A 26088-nucleotide genomic window follows, 5' to 3' on the forward strand; every position below is an offset into this window, starting at 1 on the left:
GTTTAGACAGAGGATCGTGAAAGATAATGTCAATTACGATTTGAATCGACTAGACTATAACGCGAAATTTAATCCAGAAAAGTTATCGAAACGATGCAAGAGGCAATGTTAGATAAGAAGGTGCAACTGCAGCGGCATTACGAATCGTCCGTGCCTGTGGTTGGTGTAATTGGCGCCACGACGCCTTTAAGGGCCGTTACTTTTACAACGCGGATCGCTAATCGGTGAAACTTTAACGAAGCCTCCGTGGAGCGCAAGCAAATTAGATTACAGATTTCGCTCGGCGAAGGTTTACATCGATTGGCCCCTTCATTTTCTACGACGCATCTTCCAGACTATTTTCAGCGAATAATCAGCGAAGCTGACGACGCTCGTGCCACGAAAGGACCGAACAGAACGATCTCGATTTTATCTTTTTTTTTTTTTTTTTTTAAATTAAAAAATTCCAGACTGTTCATCATCGTCGAGCGAAAAATATTCATGAAAATCAAATCAAAATCCGAAAAACCCCCGAAGTACAGATTTCCATAAATATTCCAATATGGTGATTTTCCGCGAGCCTCGGAAAGTTAATTCCGTAAATTTCACCGCTTTGAATTTAGTTTAATTCCATTTAGCCGTATACCACTTGCCGGCATTATCGTCGGGAAAGGGCCCCCGAAAGGTCGCAAATAATAGTTGCAGGAACGTCGAGGAAGCTATATTAATCTATTTAAATCGCTGTAGGTTGGTTTTGTTCGTCGTTTAATATTCGAAAAAAAATGTAGCCGGTCTCTGGCCAGCGTCCACGAGTTGAACAAATAGCGGGCCAGGCGTCCGACAAAAAGCACACACGTGGCCGCGCGATGGTCCGTTGCTCCGCCGCTGAAAACGCGTCACTTTCATTCGGATTTCCGTGGGTGTTTCGAGTCCGAAGAGTAATTGCAACGCGCCGACGTTGACCCTTTAACGGCGCTCTGCCCTACGCCGGGCTCGATAGTTTCCTATTCGCTTTAAAATCCCTTTCCCTCGCGTTCGCACGGTTTCAGCTCCCTTTCGCGCTTTGAAATTTTGTTTAGAGGCCGCTTGCCTCGTTCACTCCGGGTCGCTTAACGCGTTACAGCCCGGATTGCGTTATCGACGAGACGCGTGTTATTTCGTTTTCACTTTCCGTCCACCTCTGGACACCCGTTTCTACGCTTTTGTCCGGCGAAATAGTTCCCCGTTCCCCGTCCGTTTTTACGCGTTAACCGTTTATATTACCTTTACGCGTTCCACGCCCCCGTCGTCCTAAATTTCTATCGGTCCCCGCGACATTATTATTTCCCGCTTTTCAATTCGATTTCAATGCCCGATTCTTTTCCGAAAACAACGCCGATTTTCTTTTCGACGTGCCCCGGGCGAGTTTAAAGAGTTCGAATTCCCTAGTGCTACTTTTTTTTTTATTAGCTCGGGCGCACCGTTGTTTACATCATCGTGTTCGAACGTCTCGAGGATTAGAAATTAGCTTAAAGATCGAACGTGTAGGCGACTGTGTGAACGAGAGCGTCAACGTTGGACGTAATAAGATCCGTCACCGGTCCGGCTGGTAAATTTCATCAGCGTCCTCCTCGAAGATTTCCCGTTTCGCGAAAAACTCGAAAGTAAAAACAGACAAGCGAGGGCAGACAACGGACGACCGAGACGATCCTTCGGTTCCATTGACTTCGAACGCGATGCTTCGGGGCCCCCCACTTTTGCTTTGTACACGTGTATCTCTGCGTGGCCCCCTGGCCCCCTGGTCCCCTCGCCACCCGATTGTTGAACCACCCCTTTTTCCTTGGAAGGTTTTTCTGCGTGAGCCACCTTGTTGGTTGCTCGCCTGCCGGGCGGAGAATTTCCTCGATTCGTCTTATTGCGCGTCCGAAGAAAAGGACGGAACGACGAGAGGGTGGAAGAGGGGGTGGCGGCGGGGGGCTGGGACCGGAAACGAAGGAGCGAGCGTGACGGGCGGATCGAGGGGCGGCGTGCAGAGAGGGGTGAAACAGACCACCCTCGCTTCGGGGAACATAAAACTTAACAAACGATCAATTTTCTGTTCTTTGTTTCTTAGCAGGCTGGAACTACGGCATTTCGCCACTCTCTCTCCTCCCTCCTCGCCGAGTCTACCCTGGCATCCCCCGACAACCCCCGTCGGGTTGGTTCCACCCTTTCTTTTCCCTCTGGCTTCGGCGGGCAGCTTCGACCCTCGCCCTCTCACTTTCCCTGGCAATCGCTATCTTCTTCTTTTCTTCCCTCCCACTCTGTCCGCGAGGCTGTTTCCACCCCCTCCGTGAGACTGCCAGCGGCCACCGTCGTCTCCCCCCGCCCCACCTCCCTCCCTGACGCCCCCTTGGCCGCAACCCCTCCATGTTTCCCTTTTTGTATCTTCGTCTCGGCCGTGCGTCGAAACGAGCCGCGCAGAGGAGAGAGGCACTCTATCAAAGTAGAGTACGTTTGGCTTGGTTTATTTTTTACTTTGGGAGGGGTCCAAATTGTAAAATCAATACTTCCTCCTAAATTTAGAATGCCGCCACCGGGCGACGCCGACGCCGCTCGGCCTTTTTCCACCCGGTTCTTCCTTTCGGCCTCTACGGGGAATCCGCTCGCTTGCTCGCTCGCTCGCGACGCCACGCGGGAAAACCGATGAGCCGCCGCCGCCGCCACCACCGCGAAAGGGGGGTTGATCGCGAGACCTCGACGCCGCGTCGTCGCGCCGGGAAACAAAAGGCGAGTCGCGTCGCGACGCGCGTGGCTACCTGTGGCCGCTCCAACCGAATTCCAAACTCCTCTTCGCTCGACCGTTTCCACTCAAAATCATCCCTCCGGAACAGACATTTCTCCGTGTTTAAATAGGACATTTTTTCTACACAGAAACAAACCGTAGAGATTCGATATTAAAAAGTAAAGTTTGATTTTGCTACGTTACGCTGCACCGTGATTAATCGATCATTACACTTACATGGATTAAATTTATCCGCTCGATGCATGTACCACTTAGCAGAGGCGAACCACAGGTGGTAGGCGAACCGTACTTTGGGAAATCCCGCAATAAAGGGTTAAACCATCGACGCTAACTATCTAGGTTTTGGTTAAGGGCTGGTCGAGCCTCAAAATTTTAATTATCCGTCTCCCTCGAACCTCGCGTTCCCCAAAACAACTCTACCAATTTAAAATTTATTCAGTTCGTTCTGACTGAACATTTTCCCAAAATTAAATATCGAACATAATTCCAGAGTCATTGTTTCGAAGTCTACCTCGTTGATAAATTTTTTATTTTATATTTGGACCGACGGGGGACGGATACGGAGTAATTTATCTTGAAAAAAAATTTGCGATCGATCGGAGGGTATATTTTATGGTCGAGAAGCGATTAAAACGAATCGATAGGTTGGCATGCGCGGATTATACCGAGGGTGAGTCCGCGTTTCCCCGTAGCCGAAATCCTTAATTTTCTGTCGACTGGCTCTTCGAAACGCGTGGACGATCGCGATCGTGGAATCGCTCGGTTTCTGTTTATCAGGGCCGAAACAGTTTGTCGGCTAATGACTGCCGAGCACGGTCCAATTGTTGACAATAAACGTCTGACGTAATGGGTTAAATTGGGATCAAGAAACTCCAAATACAACGTGGCTTTCGTGCTCCGTCAGACGCGAAGCATAATCTTCGTTCGATGAACGCCCAGATTCCTAAGTGGATCGAGGCGTTCGAACGGCTGGAAGCCATTATCGTCTTTTCCCTTTGACATTTAAGGAAAGGGCTTCGAAACGAACGATCCGAATCTCTGTTAATCGATGTCGTGCTCCGTAGCCTCTAACGAGAATAAGAGTTAACCCTTGCAATTATTGCAACGAGCCCAGGTGCAGGCGCGAGGGCATCTTTCGGGACGCGTTAATTTTTCGACGGTATTCGAGGTCGTCAGGAACCTTTTGTCGCGCGATGGAAACGACAAAGAAACGACTTGATCCCACTACTCGTCGAGCGAGGAATTACAGACAGCTGCTTCCTCGTTTCTCCGCCACCTGTATCCAGGTGTGCTCGATGATCGTAGATGCGATCGCGCCACGAAACGAGGGGAAAATCGAAATAGTTTTTTTTTTTTCTGCCCGGCTGACCGTTGTCTAAAGATCGACAGTGGCCTGAATTAGGGGTGCACGCTGCCCCCGTTTATTTATTTGCCTACCAGCTGAGGAGCAACCCCACATAACCATTTTTACTTTTTTCACAACCCCTGTGTTCAGAATATATTTTTCGTCGTCAGCTTAAAATTAAGTCGATCAAAAATAGATTTGCAAAGAAATTGTTTTTTGCTGTGTAAGTGCAATTTATAAAAATAATACGTGAAATTTCAGGGCACGGTATAAATTTATATTCCAGCCTCTGTTTATAGATCCTCCTCGGTGACGTTTGATTCGAGGTTAAGCGAGCGCGTGTCCAGTTTTATCAAATAAAATTAACGAATCGGTTCAGACAATAATTCGTTGTTCGGTTACATGTTTCAACAGTTTAACGATAAATATTCGAATCTCCAGAGTATGTGTGCCGTCTAAATGCGAGAAAAAATTTTTTTCCTAGGTAGAAAACGTGAACGGGGTGGTGGGTAGGAGAACGACAGAGGGTGGACGGAAATATTCGTTCGGATTGAAATATAAACGACTGGGCGCAGGGGTGGTGCGATCAAAATGCAACGTCAGTCGTCGGGATACAATGTTGCGGCTTGTTTTATGACGCTATTGCGTTCGATTCCTTGTTCTTTGTTTTCGACACTGGCGGTGGGGGTTATATATCGATTGCTGTTCGGTGTGTAATGCTTTTGGGGTTGCTCCTGGCAGCTGAAGCGGCCTTTTTCGTTCAAATAAACCCAATTCGAGTACGGAGAACGCCGAGGCAGACAGTTTCTTCGGGCACTTCTGGCGCTGAAACGAATGAGAATTCGATAATATGTTGCTGGCTCGGTATAAATTCGATCGAGGGGTAAAAAAACCAGCCATTAGAATCTATAAATACATTTCAAATGACGTAATTCTTCATCGTCGAACGGGGTTGCACGGGATCGGTAAATATTTCAGAAAATATAAATTTAATACTCGATAAACAAATACTCATTTTATTTGCGCGTTTCTATTTTTTCCCCCTTGCGAACGTATTTTCATTCGAGGATGACCATTTCGAAAACATTTTGGTGGAAAACGTATGTAAAAAAAAATATATATTCGATATCGATGAATTTTAAAATGCTGGGAAACCGATACTGGATACTTTTGTTGTGTTTTTTACACCACTACGATTCTCTCTCGTGTTTTCACCGTTGGTTTTTTTTCTTCTTATTTACCGAAATGTATAAACACTTTGTTCAGGGGATTAAAAATTGACAGATTTATCGCTCGATCGAGTACGGTGATCGTGGATCGAGGCGCGCGGGGAAAATCGTCGGGAACAGGAAGTCCCCGGAAAGCCTGGATGGCTCGCAGTTTCCGAAAGTATTGGAAAGACGCATTAGTCGACGTCTACGGGGGTTGCAGGAAAATAGAAATACTGGTCCTCCGACCAATTTCTTGTCCGCGTTTTCTTTCGAGCTCGTCGCCGCGCGCAGCCATCTGCCATCCGTGGAAAAACCGACGATAAGAAGAATTTCTCAAACCGGCGACCGTGTATAGATAGTTCGAGACCCCGGGTTTCGAGGCTTCAAAAGATTCAACGAAACGGGAAATCAGCCACCTTATCGAGGCTGAATTGCACCAATGATCGAACGAGGAAATCTATTTCCTACCAGCTTTAAAAATAAATCTTTCCACGACAAGAAATAAAATAAATTTATCGTGGACACATTTTGTAAAATAGTCGACCACTAAAATTAACGTATCGAAACATTAATTCGTCAAATTTTTCATTTGTTTATATATAATAATTCTTCCAAAAACCCGATGGCTTGTCCATCTTATATTTACTGCTTTTCCGTGTGGCGTAAGACGGAAGTCGCGACGATTCCGATCGAGCGATCGAAGCCCGCGACTGGTCGGTTTCCCCGGATGATTGACGGTCCCGTTAATCTCGACACCCCCGGAACGAGCGCGATAACGAGCCTCGGGAGTCTCTTTTCCGCTCGGAAAAAGTCGAGTTCGAGAAGCCTGGCTGTCACCCCCGCGTCGTAAACCCCTATCGACGTCGAGAGGCCAAACGAAGAGGGGTGACGAGGGGGGAGAGAGAAAAGCTCGCGACATTTCCATGAAACGGTCTCGGGGAAGTTCGCGTTTCTTCTTCTCGTGAAACTTTCATGCCCGGAATCGACGATGCGCTCAAGGGCGACCGCGTCGATTAACCGCTCCGCGACCTATTTTTTCGAATTCAGTTCGCGACTATAGACCGGCTCTATGTACGTTCCGTGCGCTAGATACTGGCCAGTTTCTAGGCTAAATTCATTTTTCATTTGCGTGCACGGTCGATGAATTGTTCCCTCCGACGCTCCCTCCGGTTCCCGTGCCCCTCCATTCTCTACCAAACGCGATATTGGAATCTTCCAAATAATATAAGCATAGTCCAGGTGTTTGTTTATTATTTTTGGGAGGATTGGGTGGATAGATCGTAGCTTCTCTAAGTAGACCAGGTCTGTTTGATCTTAATACTCCTCGGTATGCCCCTCGTCTAGGAGATATTTAAGTCTTTTAAACGACGAGCAGCGGTGGAACGAGAATAAATAGAAGCAACGTGGTCGTGCAACAGACACGTGTTCCCGGCGATCCCGTCGAGGAACTGGTCGTAAAGCGACGAAAGTTAGGTTCCCCGATCCTTGAAAACCCGATCGAACCCGTTCCCTGCGACTGGACTACGGCTTGGACCGTTCCCAATACGAAATGCTCCCGTCCAGGTCGCGACTTCTCCCTGTCGGAGACCAAGGCAGGTCAACGATCGTGCATCGCGGACCACTCTCACTGTCTGGGAATCCAGGCAACCGGCTGCGTCCCACGAGATGTTCTACTACCGGATAGGGGTGATTCCTCGTGAAAAAATACAGCGAAAACGTGAAATATAATTTAAAATAACAAACTGCTCGCGCCGAATCTTAACGCGGTCGAATTTTCTCTTGAGCGACTTTCACTCGAATATTATTGGATTGCAACAGAAATACCTTGGGTTATATTTAGTAGATTTCTTTATTTATTTAATAATGTACAGAATTATATTTCTTTGTTTGTGGTAGAATCTCTATTATTAACAGTGACAATTATCCATGTTGGAGTGGTTGACATTTGGAGTTATCTTGCATATTAATAAGAGCAAAGTAGAAACTAACTTTCTAATGTTTTCTAGCAGCAATGTTCGAAGTTTGTTCGTAGCATTTCTTGTAAAATTACTCGAATAGTCCTAGGCTAACTGTGGAGAACGTGAACCGAGGATCGGGGTCGGACTATCGATCAAGACAGTCGCAGAAACGCGAAGAAAACGAGAGTGGGGGGGATTCCACGCGTTCACCTAACTTGCATACTAATACGTTGCAAAAGGAAAATCAAATATTGTAACTCTACCGTTTTATTCCACTTGGATTCCACGCTGACTACTTCCAGTTTCTAATAATCTTCGAACAGAGTCGTATATACTTTAATAATCTATATTTTTCAAAAGATCTAATTTTTTCGAGTGTCTGCAAAATATTCAAATACCGTATTACTCGAGTAGTCCTAGCCTTATTTGGAGAATACGAGCCTCGAATCTGGGTCAGTCTATCGATCAAAGACAGTCTCGCAAAGAAAACTACAATGGTGGATTCCTCGCGTCCGCTTATCTAGCATACTAATAAGAGTAAAAAGAACAGAAGAAAATCTAATTCTTTCGAACAATGATATTCCATATGCTCGCAGAATATCGGAACATTAAATTACTGTAATAGTCCTAGCCCTGTATGAAGAGAGAAGCTAAACCTAGAATCGGGGTCAGTCTATCGATCGTAGACAGCTCAGAGATTCAAAAAAAAAAAGAAAAAAAAAACACGATCGAAGATCCTTTGCGTTCGCGTATCTTGCAATATTAATAAACTGAAAAGGAAATGGAAACGTAATTTTTTTTCGTGGAGTAGAGTATCGAAATGTCCAAACATTGGAAGTTTATTCGAAGTATTTAAGTGGCCATAAAATATTGAAACGGCTGGTAATGTTCCTAGCCCTATACGGAGGACGTGAACCCAGAATCGGGGTCAGCCTATCGATCAAAGACGGTCGCGGAAACGCAAAGAAAACGACAGTGGGGGGATTCCTCGTGCTCTAGTGGCGTGACGAGCACGGAGATATCCACGCATGGTTCTCAGGTTCTCTCCCGGTGGCAGGAGATGCGCGTTATAGAGCCGTGTGTGCCCCACGGGTAATTATATGCCACGCCAGAAGGGTTGCCAGGTGCCCAGGGTCGTTAAACCCGGACATCCTGTCTTCTAAAAAAAAAAAACAACACCGAACAACGCGTCGTTCTCTAACTGTATAAATAATAACGCGTCTCCTTCGTCCCGAACGAGAGGACTCTCGAGTGCGTTTCCCCTTGGAAAAACCCATTTGAAACCAACCATGGGTTTTCGAAAACCATCCCCTGCTTCGGAGCGTCTCGTTAAATCTGTGTCTCTCAAAGTGGGTCATAGAAATTTTCAAGACACGATTCATTTGGAAGACCGATTTAAAATTTTAACGCGGTAATTTATTTTTACTTCGGAGGGTTGCGCTGGAACATGCATCATTGAACGGGTCAAGGTATAATAGTATTTTTTTTAGAAAAGTTTTCTAATTCCATCAAGTAGTAAATTAATTCTACCCAAGGAGGTTTGCTGTAGAATGAAGCATCCTTGAGAGGGGTTGTTTAGAAGCCGCTGTAACAAGAGGGTTGAAAACTATAGACCCGTGTAAAATTTCTCAAGACACGAACGCGATTTTCAAACTCCATTAACACGGTAACGATTTAAGTCTATCGAGGGAAAGGTTATAGAATCGGCAGATGGGAGGGAAAGTTTGAGAAACACTGGGAGGAATGACGCGTCCCCGGAGTCGAAGAGGTGGGCGAGGAGGTGAGTTCCGGAGCGCGAGAACCCAGTGACACTGCGTGAAAAAGTGAAAACGCAGGCACAGACACGACACCGCGGGGAAAATCGGCGCGCGTCGGTGATTCTTCAAAAGCCAAGGGGGTGGAAAACGCGGGCTCGAAAATTTCCCCCGGCGCGACGGGACGGACCGACGCGACCAAGAGAGAGACGCTTTCGTTGGAGTATTTCTCGCGAGGAGACGGGGGGGAGTATGAACCAGGAGAGAAAGAAAGATAGGGGGGAGGGGGAGAGAGAGAGAGGACGAGTGCTCTCGCACGTGTTAATGGGATTTTACGAGCGACGCGTGGCGAAGGAAAAGCCGTTTCGCGAAATTAACACCCGCCGAAGCGAGTGAACTCGTAAAAAAGTATAATCGATATTTTCGTACGGGCGTAAGTACTTTTTCCTCCCCTCTGCCTTTCCCCTCATCACCTGCTCCCCCCACAGCCCTCTACCCCCTCCGTTGTCGGCGTTCACACTGAGTCACGCTTCTCCTCCCTCGGATCCCACACGTACACACAGGCGCGCCCACACTGGGAGCCAACACCGACAGTGGCGTAGAAGATTAATTTGTTTTACTCGTATCTCGGGGCTTAATATTTTTCATTAGGTGCCGTCTCGTTCCCCCTCCCCTTCTATCGGCGTGCATTTGCGTCGGTTCCAGGCGTGTCTCGCGACGCATCGATGAAAATTCAAGCTACTCGAAGGGGAAATGGGGGGTGGGGGCCCCAGACCCCCAATTTTTACGATTTTCCAGGGTTTTGTAAAGTTTTTTCCGAAATTTCTACGCCGTGGTACCACCTATAGTAGTTGGGAACGTGTTTTCCTTTTTTGGGGGAATTGATTAACCCCTTAACGCTCATATTTTTCGGGTTAACCAACAATGATCAGTTTTCTTTATTGGATTTGTTTCTAAAAATACAGTTTTTGTTCATTACAATGTTGTATCTAACGTATAATTTGAGGGGAAACAAATATTATCATCCCTTAAACAATTAGATCAAAGAAATATCGTCTTTCAAAGCAGTCAGACTCGGGCATGAACGTTAAAGGGTTAACGCTAGAAATTAAAATGGCTGCTCCCGTTAATAACCGAGAAATTGTTCGATGTAAGAGCAAAGTGCAGAAACATAGTAGCTGGTGATCGATGCAAATAAGCAGCGAGACAAATGAAAGAATTAGAAGAGTTTAATCGGGTCGATACGGAGCGGTAATTGGTGGCGGAGCAAGGTGGAAAATAGTTGATAAATCCAGTTCGCGGCCCCGGGCAGAAAGTATTCGCTCGTTGCAGCGTGTTGGCACCGAATTACAGGAGTGTAACTCGATTTACAAACGAGCGTGACAAACCGATGAGCGGAGAGCGCGTTCCAAGATTAATCTCTCAGATGAGGCGATAAGCGGCCTCCCGGCTCTCGAAGAACTGCTCGCTCGAAGGGTATCCATTAAACCGAATAATTGGAGTCCAAGAAGTCAGTCACGCGTCCTATTAATCATCGAAACGCAACATTCTTCGCTCGAACCATGCGGGATTTATCTTCGTTACTTCCGAAAGAATCAACTACTAAACGCCTCGTTTCTCTCGCGTTTCCTAACCCATCAATTTAGAAACTGTAAAAACAGCTCTACCGACAATTATTCCGCCATCAATATTTTACAACGAGCTCGCGTTCTTTCAATAACCGAACCGCTTATTTTAATTTCAGTCTCATTCGATTCTTTTCTTCGCGAATTTCTTTCAATTTAATAGCAATATGTTCGCCATTTTGGAGAACTGGAGAAAAATACAATACGCAGAATATGCTAAAAGACCATTATAACGTAATTACAGAGGTCTTGAGGAATATAAAAAGAGTAAGTTATGAGGAAAAAACTCTTAGTTTACTTACATAACTGAATATAAAACTAGGTCGCACGGCAAAGAGAGAATTTCTTCGTGTCTAATGAATCGCGAGACACGCATTCTTGTTCTCAAAAAATTGCCACTTCAATTCCCATTTTATTCAACGCAATTCCAATTATTATTTTTCTAATGCCACTCGTTTTTGATCTTGACAAACAGACAAATAGCAGAGGCTCTTTTCCAAATAAAAAATAAATGGATATGGATTCGTTGGAGGTGTGGTTGGAATTGTCGTCGGGCGCGATCGAAGCACGTGGACCCAGGAATTTAATAGTATCGGGAACGTTCAGCCTTGTCGAATTCGTCGAAAGTCGTTGTCTCTCTTCGAATCGAGAGGAGAGAGGCAGTGGTCGTCCTTCGCGTTGCTCGAATTTTCGAAAAAAGTTTCGAAATCGTTTGGCCGTTGTCCCGTACGGGCGGGACCCAGCTATATCGAACGAGCCGCATTCGCGTTTCCTCGATCGTTGGATCGCCGGACCGTGACGGCTGCGAATCAATGAAACTTACCTTTCGGTTATTAGAAAATCGGCGCGTGACCACGTTCCGGTTTGCGGATCGGGCCCTTACGCCACTGCGATCGCGCCAACACGCATGCACACAGCCTCGCCTCGGACAATCGCGTTTGTCTTCTCCCTTTCTCCATTCCGGTTTCCTGTTTTTTCCTTCTACGTGTCTCCTTTTACGCCAGGGTGTATCCTAACGTGCTTGGGGCCCATTTCGCGATCGGAAAGATTCGCGCAAACGTCGACTATTAACGGCCGAACCCAGAAATATCTCAGGTATTCTTTAAACACGTGGCTCGTCATTATCAAAATAATTAAATAAAAAAGTAAAATGTTCATTGATACGAGTCTTTATTTAGTAAATTCATCGACGGTCTCCGGTAATATTATTCTCGGTGAACAGATGGGAAAAATAATGGTCACTCTTTGGTCCGATACGCATCGGCGATAATCTTGTTAGAAAGGAATTATTATGCTTTCTAGAGCTTCCCAAACGCGCGCGTCGTCGAGTAGATAAAAAATTACATAGAAAATTTAAATTTCAATCGGGCGTTCCGACCGAATTGGTTTCGCCTGGTATCCGCCTCGCGCGGGGGAAAGGTACCCCACTTTGTTTATTGTCATCGGGTCTTTTTTATCTCGGGCCAACACGCTTCTCCGTTTGTTCTTTGGCTCCGTTTGCTATCTCGCTCGTCCTACTCCGACTCCGTCCCCCTTTTACACCTCCCCTTCCCGCCCTTTCGTCCCCCCACCCCTACCCTTTCACCGACATATATTACATTCTTCGGCGAGGCGAGCCGGGAACGAGGTGAAAATTCGAAAATTTCGGTCTGCTCGCTTTGTCGTAACCCTGGCCTTCACGGTCGACGAATTTCTTAGAATTCTTCGGTCGGTTATGGTCCCTCCTCCATCGAGTTACGCTATGCCGTTGCCCACGGCGTTTACAAGCCCCTGAAACCTGGCGAACTTCCCATCCGGGACTAAAACCAGCAATTTTTCTCCATTTTAATATTCAAACGTTCCCTTTGTTCGAACACTCCTCTCTCGATCACCGTTCAAACGCTACGATTATTATATTCGAACTAGTCGTGGTGCAATCAATTTCTTGACTCTGTTAAAATATTTTGTACACTCGTATCTTCGAGTTCTTTTGCCGAAAGATGAGTAAATGGATTTTTGTGCCTGAACCAGCAACTGGCAGCCATTCTGATCTAGAACTCTTTCAATCTTAGTTTACGATATCGAATGGTGCTAGTCGCGGGTCTGGGGACACGGTCGTTGGCGAATACTGTAATAATATAGCCTGTGAGATCTCGGGGCCTTCCCTCCTTTCTCCCGTCGAGCATTGAAATTGCTAATGCCTCGGAGGGCAACACAGCCAACCGGTCGAACGCTTTGCTTCGACTTCGACTTCGACTCCGACTCCGACTCCGGCTTTGCCGAACCGTTGCATAATTTAATGCACCGCCAGAAAGTTTTCGACGAACGTCTGGGCCTGAATTTTCATCCATCGTTCGATCAGAAAACCTCCCGTTAACGATCGAAGGGCCTGCGGATCCTCCGGGAAGGGCCACGCGGTCGATCGAATCGACCGCGTTACGACCAAATAATTCGCTGTGCTCGGAATTCCGATCGAAAACGAAAAGGGAAAGGAAATGAAAGAGAGAGGGAATCGATCCGAGGAATTTATCCTGAGATCTGGGACCACGTTGTGCTCACACGGGAAGCACTCAACTTGCGTCCCACTTCGATTTCAATCTACTTTTGCAGGATGCTAGATCGCCGGGGCCCCCTTGTTGCTACGCGTCTAATATTTATTTTGCAATTTTACATCGGAGAAATACCTTAATAATTATGTAGAAGTCTGTTACTTCGTTGATACAATCTTAAATCGATATATAAATTGGATCGAACATCGCCCCTCGGTCGCGTGGGAACAATGGAAACAAATTCTCCCAAGCCACTCTGTACTAAATAATTAATAACTTGCCGCGCACGCGAGATATCTGTACCAAAATTTTTATACGCTTTCCCGAAACCCCTCTGCGCGTACGTGCCAAATCTCAAACGTCCAGGTCTCGTTGTTTCGGTGATATTAAATCCTAACGGTCGAACGAGTTCGCGTCTAATTTAAAAATTCCTGAAACTGAAACGGGGTGCATCGTTTTCGACAAGTTTGCTTATCAAACTGTCCCTGGGATTTCCGAGATATCTCCGCGCGCGAATTAATCCCCGGCACTCTCCCTTATCTGCTGTCGACGGACGTTGCACCGTGGACGGGCCGAAAACGCCAAAAAACTGTTCGTCGATCGTGTCCGTTTTCATTAATATCGGTTGTCCCATTCATGGACGCGGTACGATGAACTCCGGCCAGACACCGTCGGCCACTCAAATGGAGATCGCGCGGGTATGCATTATTTATGGAATTACGTAAGACGATTTTTTCGAGGCCAGAATTATTTCCTTGGACGCCGGCAGCTTTTTTTTTCACCGGCGTAAATCGACGGCTCCGTCGGTCCCGGAGTGTCGTCGACCCGTCTCGGCGATTGCTTTCAGCGTCTGACGAACCCGGATTGTGTCTGGACATCTCCGGGATAGTCATCTTTTTCAATTTTTCGAACGTTCTTTTGCTCTCCTCGAGACTCGCGCAGCCACGGTTCCAGAAACTGGGGCAACTTCTCCAAACCGTGACACAAAAACTCGAGGCGGAAATAAGTCGAATCCCCCGAACGAAACTCCCCTTTTATAATCTGCTTTTCATACAAACCATTAATTTACCATTATCGGAACAACCATCGAATCGTAAAGATTTCTAATAAATTGAAAATTTTCGGGTCGAAGCGTTGCCTGTCTGGTACCTCGACGGCCTATCCACTAGCATGGGGGCTATGGGCTACATGCGGGCCACGGACAGTGCCCGCCTGGAACCCGGGATCAGTTATTTCGAAATCGTGATCGTTTCGCGAGTTTAAACCAACAATGCCCGCTCAAGATCGATTCTTCCGGGGCGGAGAACGTTCGGTTACAGGCTCGTTAACCTCTTTCATCCCGCGATGACTTTAACGGAGCGCGATATTAGCTTCCACGAGCAAAGAGAAAACAAAAAAAGAGAAAAAATGAAAGGGGAAAGAACGAACGAGAAGCAATCCTTGGCGAAATCGGATTTAATTTCGCCCGGTGGTCCCTTCCAGCAGGCTGGAATTTTTTTTACTCCGTCTCGGTGTGTTCCCGGCTGTTTGATATTGCGAAACGTTGGAGTCTAGCGCGTTCCCGAAGCCCTCGTAACGAAATAATCCAACGGCGATTCAATTTTTCGCCGCGGGTCCCTTTTCAAGGCCGCTCCCTTCCGTGGAATTTCTTTTCTACCCTTCTGTTTCTTTTCCGAACCACCCCCCGCCTGCTCTCTGGGTCTCCTCGTCGGCGGCCAGAAACGGGAAACGCCTGAACTATCGATCGAATTACGTAACTGCAGCCAGAGGAGAGGTAATCTCGTTTTTCTAACGAACTTCCTAGCGAGCGAATGTCCCCTCGCGTTCCGCCGAGCTGCGTGCCCGATCAAGGTCGGCTCTGGCCCTCCGGAAAGGGCTTAAATAAAGGGAACCACGATCAGTGAATTTCAGTAGAAACGTCCGATAGAAGACTCCCGAATCTCCGGAGAACAGAATCTTAAGATCAGTCGAGAGCCGGATCAGTTTTTACACGATCCTCGTAAATCACTGGTTCGAGGAGGAGCGTCAGTTTCCCACGTGGTAGCAGCCGTGCATCAAAAGTAGAAAACGTTGTGCCGGTTACGCTTTCTCAGACGTTAAACGGGAATAATATGGATTACACGGCTAGGTAGCGGTCGCTTCGTATTTATTATATTTCCTGCATCGGTAATGACAATGAACGGGAGTGGATCCTTCGCTTTCTCGCTGCCTCAAGACCGATCCACGCCGATCGAAACGCGTTCAGTAGCCGGACAGTCTCACCCTCGAGAAGTTTCGAAACGTTTGCCCTGGCTTCGAGGATGCTTGGAACTTTAGCCTGTTTCGCACCGAACCGAGGTGGCGAAACCACCCCTGAAAGAACGAACCGTAATCGATTCCGAGTGCGCAGGGACTAAGAAAAATAGAAATAATCGTATTCTAACTCCCCCAGACTTAGAAACGGGGTTACTTCCGGCTTTCGAGGGGCTCCCCTTTTCATCAAGGTTTAATTTTCACCCTTATCGCGCGAGGCTAGAGCGTAGCAACCCGGAAGAGCGGATCCGACGACCGCGACCCGAGATTCCAAAAGTAGAATTCGAGCGGTCTCAAGGAGTACGGGGGGTTGTAGTAGGCCGTAAAAAATAGCGGAGGACCGAGCGAGGAGGGGGGCTCGTGCTCGATCGAGGGGGTTGGCGTGTTATTGCGATGCGATCCGGCGAGGCCGGCCGCGCGCATATCAATAAATAACCGTAAGGCAGCGTTAACAACAACAACGATACGTCGCCTATCATTCCGTGCTTCTTTACCACCTCCCCCCGACGGCCACGCCACCCCAGCCCCACAGGGGGTGGTGCACACGTAGGTACAATCGATTGCGTCTGCCAAGCTTTTACGCCGGGGAGAGAAAACCGGCGAATCGACAAATTCGACGGCGGCGCGCCCCCGTCTCCGAGGAGGGGTCGCTCACCACCGGCCCCGTCCATTTATATCTTCGTCCTCCACCTCCGCCCCCGCCGCCTCCGACTCCGTCTCCACCTCCCGTCGTGTCCTCTCCCTCTCCCCCCGACCCCCGCCACCCCCCTCTTGTTCTCTTCTATTTTTTATTGCCATTTTTTTCTTTTCTCTCTCCCTCTCTCTCTTTCGGTTTTTTTTTTATTCCTGGACGAAAGACGAAGCACCCCGTTATGCACGATAAAAAGTTTAATGTCAGAGAAGACGTCGCGGGCGATGGGGTGATGGCAGCGTCGGTGGTGGGGGATTTTAGGGGTGGGTAGGCGCGGGTTCGACGGCGGCGGAGGCGGCGGAGGTGGAGGAGCCGGAGGACGAGGAGGAGGCGTAGGAGAGAAAGGGGGGAGGGCGGGAACCGAGGGGGTGAAAGTGCCCGGGGATCGTAATGACTCGATATGAAACCCGGGCAGTGCAATTTCTTTCTTCTTCTGCCCTTTCCTCCCTCCCCCGCGTGTCTCGACCGTCTTCCTCTTTTTTCATCGCAGTATTTCCCCATAAAAGCGGCCCGGCATAATAAAAAGCGTTATATAGCTGGCACTGAAAAGTAACGCGCGTCTCTCCTTCTTTTTCGCTCTTGTGTCCGCGCGAGAACGCGCCCGCGCGCCCACACACATACACACACACACACACACACACGCACAACCTACCAGAGATAGAGAGAGAGAGAGAGAGGAGAGACGACGACGACGACGACGACGGCGTAAGGTCTTTTACGGCCTTATTTGCGGAGACGTAAAAATCGCGAAAATCAATACGGAACTTCTAACATTAAATATTCAGGCTATTGACTGGGCGGGGCCGGGTGAGCCAGACACTCTTTCGTACCTGAGAGTTTTCCACCGTCGCGGGAAAAACCGTCTCTTCCGCGATCGCGATACGTCCTGCGAGCCCTGGATCGTCGACCGCCACTTTCATCCTTCCACCCTTCGAGGCTTTTGACCTTCCTGTCCCTTGGAGGGCCAAGGTTGAGGGCACCGAGACCGGAACCGCGAACCATCGACTACGGCGATACGTTTTCGGTCTCCGTGCTCTAGCCAGCAATCTCCAAACATTTCGCGAGGAGGAAAAACGTTTCTTACCGCCGAGATAAGTGGCAGGTTTTACCCTCCGTGATCGACGATAAGCTGCACTCGTCGGGTCACGAATAGTACTTTGTGTAATTGGAAAGAACGGACGACGGTCGTTGGGAATAGTCTAAACTTCTACCAGAGAAAAGGGACATAGTTTTTTCAATCAATTTTCGACCTTCTTCGCTTACGAACTATCGATACCACCCTAGTTTTGATCAGCGACCGCCAGTTCTAAGCTAACCCATCTATTTTGAGAGACTTTCACTCGGAGATTGTCTATTCCAGACTAGATTCCTTCAGTTTTTATCAATTTATCAATTTCACGATGGTGTCGCCGGGGAACCACCAGTTCCAGACTGCTTTCAATTAGAAACTACCAACAACAAACAATGGTTACTTGCAATCCACCAGTTTCAGACATAATTTAGTTCGAAGCGATTAAAGTTCTAAGTCCTAAAACTGTAAAATTGAAAACCGTATTGGCGCACCGTCTACAGTAAAATTAAATTATTGTTTCGTTAATATATTTTATAATTGCTTTTTAAAACAATGCATTTTTGTTTTCTACAGTTTAATTTAATTCGAATGGTTTGATATTTTTTAATTTAAATTTTGTACGCTTTATTTGCCAAAGCAATGTACAAAAATAAATTGAAAGCAAAAAATTATTTCATTTTAAACGAAAAATTTAATCAAATTTGCCATCGTTTGTTATTTTTGGCAGAAACGGAATGGAAAACAACGAGGAAAATTTCAGGGAAACATTATTCTCCAGAAAAGCGTGCGACGAGTATCTTAGATCGCGTTTCGAAAAACTTTTAGCAAATTTTGGAGATTGAATTAAATTTTCCAGAAAAAGCAACAAATATCGGAAAAGAAGAAGACTAGCCCTCGAAAATGAGCAAAAATAATTCGAACAACAGACAACCAATAAGAACACAGGAATTCGCCAAAGTATTACAATTACTCATTGCTCATTGCGAAACATATCATATTTCGTAATTAAAACTTAAAGTTTTAATTAACGGGTAACGGATAAACGGTTGTTTATCTTTTATTCGTTATTCGAAACTTTTATCCGGCTGAAAAGCTTGCCGGTTTCTGCGTCGGATCCACAATTATTATATCTTGGTGGAAATCGTGCCGTAATCAGGAATGATTACAATTAAAAGCGTCGCGATTCGAGGCGGGGGCGCGGGAATTTCGAAAATCCTTTTAATTCGTCAACGGTGCAAATATATAGAAAACGATTAATATCTTTTGAGGAAAATAGAATATTTGATGCGGATTCCGATTAAAAACGATTCGCCGTGTGTGAGGCGATCGATCTCGCGGCGAGAATTTTCCGAGAGGGAAACCGTGGATATTCGAGGTTCCTTTTGACGGAAACGCTGTTTGATATATGAAACGATTAACGGTTTAACTGAGCAATTATTTCCGGGGAAAAGCGCAATAACCGTCGTCCTTTCTGTAACCAGCAATCAAATTCGACGTTCGCAGTTGGTCGAATTGTTTCGAGTACGTTGCGAAAAATCGCGGACGATTCGACGCGCGAATTCGTCAATAACGTTTTCGACGATGCATTCTGCTAACGTTAATGCCATCCCCGTTTGCTTCTGGGGAATATTCGTCCGGAGGAGAAAACGCACCAAGATTATACTTCGCGAATTATTGCCTGACACGTCGTTTCGATGCTCCTCCCAGCCGAATAAAATTATTCCACCAAGATAATCGACTTGGGGGGTTGGAGAAATTAATTGGATCATTTCCTGGACTCGTGTAACAAATATTCCAACTCCATTATCGTTGAATTTTTTAAATAAATTTCATAAAATTCTCTGTCCAGAAATGTATTTCTTAAATGTGAGTCGAGGCGATAAAATGTAAAATATAAAATATTCTTTTGAACGCAGGGCTCAAAACGGGACGAAGAAATCTTGGGACGTTCTCTTAAAAATTTTCTTGGCTGCAAAATCCTTTTCTCGCGCGTCGCAAAGCAGACGAAAAAAAAAGAAGCATGACACGGGTAGAACACGTCTCGGTCGGTTAAAGGGTTAAGGAATAAATGATTCGCAACGAAAACGAAGCGGGCTTTTTGCGGCCGTAACAATGCCGCGGCACGAATTAATGTGCATTCGGTTGCTTCATTTTACTTGCATGCAAAATTCCATTGTTGTTCCGTAGAATAATTTTCAAGGAATTACGCGAACGCCGGGCCCGCCGGTGTACGCGAGTCGATAGAAACCAGGGGAACGAGTAACACACACAAAAAAAAAAAAAAAAAAGAAAAAAAAAAAAGGAAAAACGTAGAGAAGGGACGGAAAAAGAACTCGAAAAAAAAGCTAGCACGAAGTAGAGAAAGACTCGATTTATATTTCGCGAAATAAAATGTAAATTTGAAGGGAGAATCGCGCGGACGTGTTTCGTGCGGATTACAATTAAAGCTCGCGCTCGAAAAAGGAGAGCGCTTCTTTTTTTCGGTGTCAATTTGGAATCATTTTTACCGATCCGAGGATAAAGTTTTAACTCTTTCGCGGTTCCCTCGTTTGCGATTCTTTTATTGCCGCTTGAAAATCCCCCTCCATCCTCTCTCATTTTTATGTACGTGAATGTGAATTGGTGATTTTGTGGCTGTTGTAATTCGAGTTTAAGGGATCAAAGTTTCCCCCAGATTATTCAAAATCTTAAGTTTCGGGGGAGGATGTTCCATTAAACTCTAAATATAAAAAAATGCCTTGCAACAATTATTATACATATTTTGCAAATATTCCGCGGCAAGTATTTTGTTTTTGCAATTAGCAACACTTTCCTCTATGCTCGATTGAAACAAGGCACGGTTTATTTTTGGAAACTGTGAAATGTAAACTGTATCGGTGAAGACCCACGGATCCGGGTCAAAAATGTTTTAATTAAAACATTTGTTGTTCGCGTTGCTCGTTACGACCACCATAATTTACTATTTAATTCGTTCTAACAAAATGAACCGTTCGCGTCGTTACTTTTATTTGTGTACCGTGATACCATTTACTTATCCGGATCAGTATTTCCCGCAGCAGGGTGGGAGGATTAAATTTTTATCTGTAGACCATTTTGAGGCGAAGAAAAAACCGCGACACATCGTAGATTCAAAATACAACCAATTGCTTCGCCAAATTCGAAAACAAGGGTTAATTGGACTCTGATGGATCATTGTAGCCGGCGTGGCGTCGAATTTCGCCTTTTTGCCGGCGAAGAAAGCCAAGAGAGATCGGCATTGAAGTCTCCCGGCGACGTCCAAAGGAAATTACAAGGATAATGGAGGAGAATGCATTCTTTTGACGCGCGAATTGTTGCGCCAGCCGCGCGTTTTCGATTCGGTGGAACGGTGAAAATTCAAGCGCGGCTCCTTCGCGACGTGGAAAGTCGATTTTCGCGATACACGGCACGTTTTCTGGCGGCGTACGCGATATTTGTCGATAATAGCGACGACAAAAGCCCCGACTGAGCCGGGCGCTGATTTACGAGACTGAAGCGCAGAAACGACACGACGCTCTGTGTTTAAACGCCGATAACAAACGAACTAATAAACGGAACGGTAGCGATAAATTCACGCTGAAGATTTGGCCAGATTTATACACTGTTTAATAGCGACATCGGTATTTTTCCAAGTAAGCACTCTCCATCGATATGTTTATCGCTGCTAAAACCGTGGCCATCCTGCAGGACAACCAAGTATTAATCTAATAAATCCAGGATTTCGCGCGCGATATTCTACAAGCTGACCTACCTTAAGGTTGAAAGTATCGTAAGAATTTTCGATCCATTCCATCTAAGGCGAGAACGAGTTCGAAGTAGAAACGAATGACGGAAGTTTTCAACGGCTCGGAGGATTCATTGACTCGCGTGCTTATTTATATCCGAAGTGACGATACAGAACGCGTTAAAAAAAAAAAATGGCGTTTAGACGATGCATCGAACGAACGAGAAATGCATTCCCATCGACGGTGGAGCGTTAATTCGCTAGATGACACATCTTCATCGGCCTTCAAGTTCTTCCGCTCGTCTCTGTTTCACAGTAACCAGATTAACGTAAAATGAACAGGTGGGACACAGCTCCGAAAGCAAAATTACGATCAAACCGGTCGACAGGATACTGACGGAGGATGTGTCGCTTTATAAACGGCGTGTCGATAAATAAAATCACGATTGACAGAAATACCAGTCGTTCGACGGTGCTTTAAATACGTAGGCGTGAGAAGCGGTTCTTGAATCGCTGCTAAAGCCTGGTTCACACTTGAAATTGATCGCTCCTCGAACCGCGTCGATCGAGATCTACGGAATTTTGTAGAGATTTCGGGGGAAACGTTAGCAGCCGAGTCGGACAGAAATTTTCCATTCGTTTGCGTTGCACTCGTAAATTAGAATCCATCGACAGATTTTTCAAACCGAATCTAGTCCAGAGCAAACACTAGTTAACGAATTTAAAATTTTTATTCGTTGGTCGAATAAAATTTAGAAAAATGATTAGTTTAACCATCGAACGAACTAGAATTTTAAAACGAAACTTTGGGCGGGGATGGTCGTGATTGGTCCCTTTCTCCGGCTGAAACATCTCAGCAGAAATTATGAAAGTAAAATGGCGGGCATAAAATGATTCCTTCTTTGGTACTTGGAGGGTTGAACATTCGGATGGCGAAGATTCTGCTGTGTTTGGATAAAAGTCTGGCTGTCTCTGGTGTGTGACTAGCTTTAACGGGCGGCAAAAAAATCCCAGCGGCCAGAGAACGAGAGAGTAGCTTGTTCGTCGAGTGCTTCATTGACTTTCATGACAGATCTGCGCGTGGTAGCTGGCTCGAGCGTCGGAGCGGAAATACATATTTTATCGGCGCTATTCGGAAGCGCCGCTTAAGAATTCGATCGTCCAGTAAAGCTGGATTCACACTATCTGGAAACATGCTTCACGGTGGGTGGCAATGGTGTAAGAAAAAAAACAAACGGAGCCTGATTTTCTCGGTTACAAAAAGGGCAAAATTAAATTTACATCTCGATTAAAGAAAAATCTAAGAAAGACCTCCATGGAGTCGACTACCAATCTTTACCAATTGCTTGGAGTACAAAGGGTTAATAAGCAATATTATCTAAAATCTTGTAGAAAATTCCGCCAATAAATTCACACTATCTGGAAACATGCTTCACGGTGGGTGGCAATGGTGTAAGAAAAAAAACAAACGGAGCTTGATTTTCTCGGTTACAAAAAGGGCAAAATTAAATTTATATTTCGATTAAAGAAAAATCTAAGAAAGACCTCCATGGAGTCGACTACCAATCTTTACCAATTGCTTGGAGCGCAAAGGGTTAATAAGCATTATTAATTATCGAAAATCTTGTAGAAAATTTCGCCAATAATCGGTGTGAATGGAGCTTAATCCGATGATCTATATTCGGTGCCGTAACTCGGTGTGCACAGGTGTAGCGTGGGCTAATTTTGGGGTATAATGAACGATAATCGACGTGCCTTCGCGTGCCCTTATCACGACCCGTGAATTAACGCTATCGGGTCCTTAATTACGGACGTCCTTGATTCCCCCGTGTCCCTTGAACTCGGAACGTTTGTCAAGGTTGATCGTGTCCCGCGCGCGCAACCGGTTTCGTTCATTTTAATGGTCGATTCGCGGTGCTTCGGAAGTTTCGAATCCGATCGTTCGTTCGACCCTCTCATTAACGTCGACCTCTTGTTTCTGGTTTCCAGGTGGTTCTGTCGGCGTGCAGCACGTACTTCGACACGATTCTGTCCCAGTACGAGGAGAAGGACCCGATCGTCATAATGCGTGACGTGAAATTCTCGGATATCAAGGTCCTGGTCGAGTTCATGTACAAGGGAGAGATCAACATCGATCACGTGAGTGCCTTTTTACCCTGCAACGTTGCGTGTTCCGTGTCGTGCCGAGCAAAAACTACGGATATGTTGCTTAGGAAACGCGGGTTACTGGCTCGAACCGCTCGGGGACCATCAATTATACGCCGAGATCCAATCGGTAGCTACCAATTTTAAACTTGTCTCGCGCGTGAACCATCGGGTTTAGACTTGGACAAGTTAGACGTCAAGTTATACTCGTCTGAAACAGATCGGTATCACCCTTGTTACAATCTCTGCCTTTCGACTTTATTTCCCTGAAAAACCCCACTGGTCTGAGCACCCATTGAAACCCAAGAGCCTTGCGTTCCGAAATCGCCTACATTTCCTCGTGTTCCTAAAAACATCAAGAGCGGGGCGTGTACGTGGAACGGTCGCGTTCACAAAGTTGCTTCCCGGCGTGTTGGTTGGTCGCGTACAAAGAGACAGTTCGACGCTGTCTGAGAAACGTTGTTTCCCCGGGGCCAGGGCTCGAGTGGTGAAATTAAAACTGATTAAAGAAATAAAGCCACGGGGAACGCGCTCTTCCCCCGGTCCCTTTTCAGACTCGATAGACGACTTATTTACATCGTGGACATTATGAGGGCACTTGTGCCTTCCGTCGCGGGATGGAAAAAAAGTATCGCGGGGGAACGGGCGCGGGAACGCGGCTGGCCTCAATTTATTAATAATTGAAGACTCGTGCCTCTTCGAGCTTCGAACCTTGCCTTCAAAGCGACCCCGGACTCCCGTAGTTCCCATTAATCCCCCGGCAAAAATCGTCAGCGAAGATGCAATTTGTTTCACGGCCCGCGATACCAAACGGTTTCTTTCCTGCCGCTTGGTTGTCAGGAGAGGACCGCTTTGTCGGCGATGGAAACGATCCGCGGTGAAAATCGAACCTGCCGATAAACCACCGGACGATCGCTAATTAACGATCGAACCAAGTTGCAAAGTATTCCAAGACTTCCAAAGATGCCCGATACCCAGAAACAAAATAACAGAGCAAATATGCTTTTAACCCCGTCGCAGAATCTTCGTGGGAATCGGTATAATCCTCCACTTTTTGATCAAATGGCGAGTCTCGAGCTCATCTAGCAATAGTCAGTTTGGGACTGAATTCTGTTGGAATGCTTCAGTTTTGGTTTATCGGCTCTCTCTGTGCACGAGGCGAGAGTGAGTGAGAGTGACTGTATTTGCTTCGATATTGCATCCGCATAACTTGTAAATCGAACGTAAATTAAACGCAGTTGCGAAGATTATTGTGTCCGGTTAGTCTTCAGGCTCGATTTAGCAAGAAATCGCTTTTGCCCCGGATTATCATTTTTCGTTAATTACGGAGCTATGCACCGCGCACAGGTGTGGTTCTAGCCACGGACCAACGCCGACGGGGAAAGAAAAAGCCCTCGACAATCCGTATCGCTCATTCTTGCGTCGCGGGAAAAAAGATAAATTACGCTCGGCCAATGAGCACCGGTTAATTAACTAATAACGACCACATTCGATCGATAGCAACCGTTCGTGGGCGCGCAAAAACGATACGAAGCAGGTAATACGCGGGGAAAAACAGACTGTGTAAACTTAGGAACTAGTGCTCTCCCGTCGGAGAATTTCATCGGAGAATCCTGGTGCATTTTTGATGCTGGGAATTCCGTGTACGCTCGCAATAGCGAACCCGTATGTTAACGCTAACATATTTATCGTGGTATGCCGGGCTTCTCTTTGCTTTCGCGATTTTCTGCTTTGACATCCTCTTGCTTTCCTTTCTGCCTCGGCGGAAACATTTTTTTTATCGCGGGAAGAATTACAAGCACATTCGATTAAGCACATCGCCGCGGTTGTAGGCTAATTCCGGATCGAGAACCAGTTGATGGTCCGTATGGAAATCGTTTATTTCGAGTGTCTTCGACTTAAAACCAACGATATTGCATTCGTTTCGTTTGGTAACTATATTTTGGACTATGTCAGGCTAGCAACCATCGATATCAGACTTGTTTCGCTCAGGAATCCTCGGGTCTCGGCTTGCGTTTGTTCAGGCTCAGATTCCTATCGACCACGAGCTTGTTTCGTTCGGCAAGGGCCGGTAAATAAGCGAAAGATTCGTTTTTCGGAAAAAGTTAGCCGATTAATGGGTTGCAAGAGCGTGGGGAAGCGAGTATCCAGGCTGGAAAGAGGATCCCCTGTAGAAGAGCTCTTCCGGGATTTCTATTCGTGATCAGGCAGCTTGGATTCTCGCGGAGCTTTCTCCTCGGCCACGTTTCGTCCGCGAAAAATGCAACAAACGGTCGTCGTGCATCACGAAGCGAGCGCGCGCGGATCCGCTCGATCGCCGGAGCTTTGCGGGCTCGATCGGATTTGCGTGACGCGGGGGACCACCGTCGCTTTTTCCGCCGTCTCGGCGAGAAACGAAAGCGGCTGGGTTTCTGAAATACACATTATTCCCGGTCGCGCTGCCGGAGACGCTGACCCACATAAGCATTTTTCCAATTCCAGCCGCGGCCGATAGAAAGCCGCCTCGCCGTTCGTAGAAAGTTCCCATATTATTTAGCATTCTCTCGGTCGCGCCGGCATTATTGCGGTGAAAATTGGCAAATAATAATTGGACCTATTCCGCCAATCCAGCTGCCTCCTCCGCCATCCCTCCCTCACCGCCCCTCCACCCTTACTTCTACTCAATATCGACTTTTGCCTCATTATTCGCCGCCTACAGCGACGCACCGTGGTCTGAAATCGCGGAAAAGGCGGCCGGAATCGGGAAATTTTCACTCACGAATCGGCCGCCATTTTCTCGTAGTCTTACAGCCAATTCTATCAAACCAGTTATATTCGAAATTGCTCCACCCTTCTCTTTTCTTTTCCATAACAAATTTCTGTGACCTCCTAAGGCCAGAGAGAGAGAGTACGAAAAGTAAAAGTGAAAAATCGAAAAGAGACGCGTTCGATATTTTTCAATCCTGCATCCGGCTGAAAAATTTTATAAAAATCGGACCCGTT

General features: G+C 46.5%; 1 protein-coding gene across 2 annotated transcripts in view; it reads left to right on the forward strand.

Annotated features, from left to right (window-relative positions):
* LOC122396463 overlaps positions 1–26088 on the forward strand; it is a 99187-nt gene that overhangs the window by 66852 nt on the left and 6247 nt on the right. For both annotated transcript variants that reach the window (XM_043394903.1, XM_043394904.1), the window contains exon 5: positions 22951–23100. In XM_043394903.1, the coding sequence (XP_043250838.1) occupies positions 22951–23100 (150 nt within the window). The remainder of the gene's footprint in view (positions 1–22950; positions 23101–26088) is intronic.

Source organism: Colletes gigas, unplaced genomic scaffold (assembly GCF_013123115.1).
Source record: "Colletes gigas isolate AHSC1104 unplaced genomic scaffold, ASM1312311v1 Colletes_gigas_Sc00007, whole genome shotgun sequence".
In the NCBI taxonomy this organism is placed as follows: domain Eukaryota; kingdom Metazoa; phylum Arthropoda; class Insecta; order Hymenoptera; family Colletidae; genus Colletes; species Colletes gigas.